Source organism: Centruroides sculpturatus, unplaced genomic scaffold (genome assembly GCF_000671375.1).
Source record: "Centruroides sculpturatus isolate CEXI.00-Female unplaced genomic scaffold, Cexi_2.0 scaffold120, whole genome shotgun sequence".
NCBI lineage: Eukaryota > Metazoa > Arthropoda > Arachnida > Scorpiones > Buthidae > Centruroides > Centruroides sculpturatus.
In genome coordinates, this window is record NW_019384554.1 from 25,382 (window position 1) to 29,122 (window position 3,741).

The following is a 3,741-nucleotide window of genomic DNA, read 5'->3' on the forward strand; positions in this document are numbered from 1 at the left end:
TATATATATATATATATATATATATATATTTATTTATTTATTTATACTATCTGCCATGGCGCAGCTTGGCCTGTATGGCCCTTGCGCCAATAAACTCTAACAAACCAACCAACCTTTTGACTCACCAGCGGACTTCACTTATACATCTAGACTGGGTGCTTCAGTAATCGATTTAGTAATTTTGAGTGAATGTTTGGTGGCGAGTCTATGTAATTTTGTTATTTCTGATGATTACATGTCTGACCATCATATGGTGAATTTTGAAATTTTAATTGATACTGACGAGGATAGACAGCTTGGTTTGATTGATAGGAGAAAACGATTAACTTGGAAAGAGGATAGATCCAGTCTATATTCTGAAACAGTTCTGGCCGGATATGTAAATATTGTCTTAAGTGACAGATTGGAAGATAGGTATTCTGAAATTCTGGATTTGATTAAGACATCAGCTGAACAATATAGAACAGTGTTTCCCAAACTTTTTAGGCCATGCCCCACTTTAACATTTCTAAAATCATCATGTCCCCCCATACATAATTTTAGTTATAAAATTTATTTTTGTTCTTTTTAGTAATATGAATGATAATTTTAAAGCGATTTCTTACAACTGTTATCAAAACAAAGAAACGAACTTTTAATAAATAAAAAAATAATAGATTTTAAAAATTTACTTTAATGTGATTTGTGGACTTGATGCTTTTTACACAGCGATTTTATATCTGGTTCAAGCTTAGTTAGCTTAAATCTCAAATCTCCACGTTGTGTTATGTCTAGACCAGTGTTTCCCAAACTTTTTTAGGCCATGCCCCACTTTAACATTTCTAAAATCATCATGTCCCCCCATACATAATTTTAGTTATAAAATTTATTTTTGTTCTTTTTAGTAATATGAATGATAATTTTAAAGCGATTTCTTACAACTGTTGTCAAAACAAAGAAACGAACTTTTAATAAATAAAAAAATAATAGATTTTAAAAACTTACTTTAATGTGATTTGTGGACTTGATGCTTTTTACACAGCGATTTTATATCTGGTTCAAGCTTAGTTAGCTTAAGTCTCAAATCTCCACGTTGTGTTATATCCAGACGATTTCTTTTTTTAATCAACAAATCACTCACAGCACTAAAGCCACATTCAGCTAGATATGAAGATGGAAACGGTAATAAGAGTTTTCTTGCACATTTTGTGGTATTGGGGTATTTAGCCTCTGTTTCATCGCAAAGCCATGCCATCGCACCTTTAATATTAAATAGAGTTATTACAGATTCGTCACTTTGCAACTCCGCGAGTTCTTCTTGATATTGCAGATTGGATATATCAGCTAAATCCACCAAAACTGGTTGCACCATCCATGTCGGAAAATTCATTTCTTTTAAATCAGCAAATCTCTCTTTAAAATCCGTAATTAAAATTTTTAAATGATTAACAATTTCAAGTATTGCGGAGTCAGAAACATCACACTTGTTAAGCCAATGAAACTGTTCAAAATTTTTGTTGCTGACGTGTTTTTGATTTAATTCTAAATTCTTAATAAAACCAAATATTTTTGCTTTGGCATCAACCAGTGTTTTGTTTGGTCCTTGCAGTTGCTTGTTTAACAAATTTAGCTTCTCAAAGATATCGGCTAAATAACTTACATATGCTTTGCCATTTGTTGTCAACAATAATTTCATTTCAGGCTTATCAATTAAAAACTTTTCAAGCGAATCGAACAACTCAATAAATCGTTTCAAACAATTCCCTTTTGAAAGCCACCTTACTTCAGTGTGTAGTAACAATCGTACGTGGTCTTCATTTTGTTCCTCACAAAATAGCTTAAATAAGCGCTCGGTTTTAGCGCTGGCTTTTATTGAGTTAATGCATTTGATAACTGCATTGAGTACTTCATTGAGAATAGGAGACACGTTTTTAGCCACCAAGTTTTCTTTATGGATAACACAGTGAATAAGTATCATTTCTGGATTATCAGCTTTCATCAATTGTAAACAACCATTTTTTTTGCCCATCATATTGGGGGCACCATCGGCAGCACACGAAATAACATTCTTCATGGGGATCTCATTGTCATCCAAGTAGCATTTGAATATGTTGTAAATGTCTCTCGATTTGGTAGTGCTTTCTAATTGTTTACAAAAAAGCATTTCTTCTGCAAACTGTCCACGTTCAATATACCTGACATAAGTGATAAGAACGGCCTCACTGTCTCTTAGGGTTGACTCGTCCATCTGCACAGAGAAATTTCTGGTTTTTAGTTTCGATACGAGTTGTTTCTCAATGTCTTCGCCCATCTCGTCGATCCTTCGGCTGACAGTATTGTTACTGAGAGGCATCGCTTTTACATCCTCGTCATCTTTTTCTAGAACAGTTTTCATAAAAGCAGAAATTGAGGGCTTTATAAGATTCTCCCCTATTGTGTGGCTTTTCCCTGATTTAGCAATTAACAATGAAATTTGGTAACTAGCCTCTTGAATACGACTATTTGTTACATTTCTAGACGTGAAGATTGAAGTAATTGTCGTCCTTTTCTCGAACTTTTCCTTTAATGTTTTGAAGAAACTTAAATCTGAATTAATATAGTCCTTGTGTTTGGCCTTCAAATGTGCTTCAAGCCGACCCAATTTCATAGATTCGTTTGTCAAACATTGCTGGCATATCAAGCAAAACGGCATCCTCTCATCGTGAACTGCTGGTATAAATCCATATTTTAGATATTCCTCTGAATATTGACGAACTTTCTTTTTTGTTGTTCCACTCATTTTTTATGGGCTAAAAAAATAATAAAATTTTGTAAAAATAATTCAATGTGACAGAGTAAACGTAAATTTAGAAAAAATTGTTTTTGTGTAGATATAACACATTTTGCCGCAAGTGATACTTGGGATAAACGCAAGCCCTGAAGATTCCAGCAGACCAGATTGCAAGATTTTAATACTTCTGGACTCCTTTATCAAAGACACTGCTATTAGAGATATCTAAACTAACAAAAAAAGCACAATTAATTAGTTTTTAAATATTATCAATAGTTTTACAGTTTAAAAACTTATATAAAAAGCTAAATGGTTAAAAAATAAACATAAATTATTCAATACGTAAAAATTATATTTCTACAACATGTATTAATTAATTCATTTAATCATATAAATGACAGACAATTATGACATATAGGTGTTAAAAATATTAGAGTTAATTTTTTAGAAAAAAAATTGTGCAAAAACGTTGTTACTTAGCGACTTTAAAAGATACAAGATTTCTGCGACAAGAGATACAGCAAAGGGAAACGCTGAAAAGTTCACTTGCGGACTCTAATAACATAGTTTAGGTTTTGATACCATCTTAAAAATGCTTATTAATAAATTAAGTCCTCTATTTAGAAAATTTTCTTTTTCATATTATTTGTCACCTAAAGCGTTGCATTAAAAAAGCTCATAGCGAAGGGAAGAAATTATGTCATGTCAATTCTCAAATAGCCCCCCTCCAACCATCAAATTGCCCCCCTGTGGGGCGTACGCCCCACTTTGGGAAACACTGATATAGAATGTTATCATACTTAGGAATGATGAAAATATCATCTTCAGTTTGGTTTGATAAAGATTGTAGAACAGCGAAGAGACTGAAGAATAAGATGCTGATTTATTGGTCAAATATTAGTAGACAGTGGCAAAATACATGATCTTCTAAACAGTTTTGGTCTATTGTTAACAAATTTAGTATGAAAAAAAAAAACCTGATAGTCAAATTC

General features: G+C 32.4%; 1 protein-coding gene across 1 annotated transcript; it reads right to left on the minus strand.

The window, feature by feature from the left end:
• Window positions 1-783: 783 nt before the first annotated feature.
• Window positions 784-3,520, minus strand: LOC111623756 (SCAN domain-containing protein 3-like). The gene has a single exon (XM_023366453.1). The coding sequence runs from the start codon at window positions 2,756-2,758 to the stop codon at window positions 986-988; it is 1,773 nt and encodes a 590-aa protein (XP_023222221.1). The 5' UTR covers window positions 2,759-3,520; the 3' UTR covers window positions 784-985.
• Window positions 3,521-3,741: the final 221 nt, after the last annotated feature.

Coding starts and splice junctions, on each gene's coding strand:
- LOC111623756 (XM_023366453.1), bottom strand. CDS start 2,758: ATGAGTGGAACAACAAAAAAGAAAGTTCGTCAATATTCAGAGGAATAT.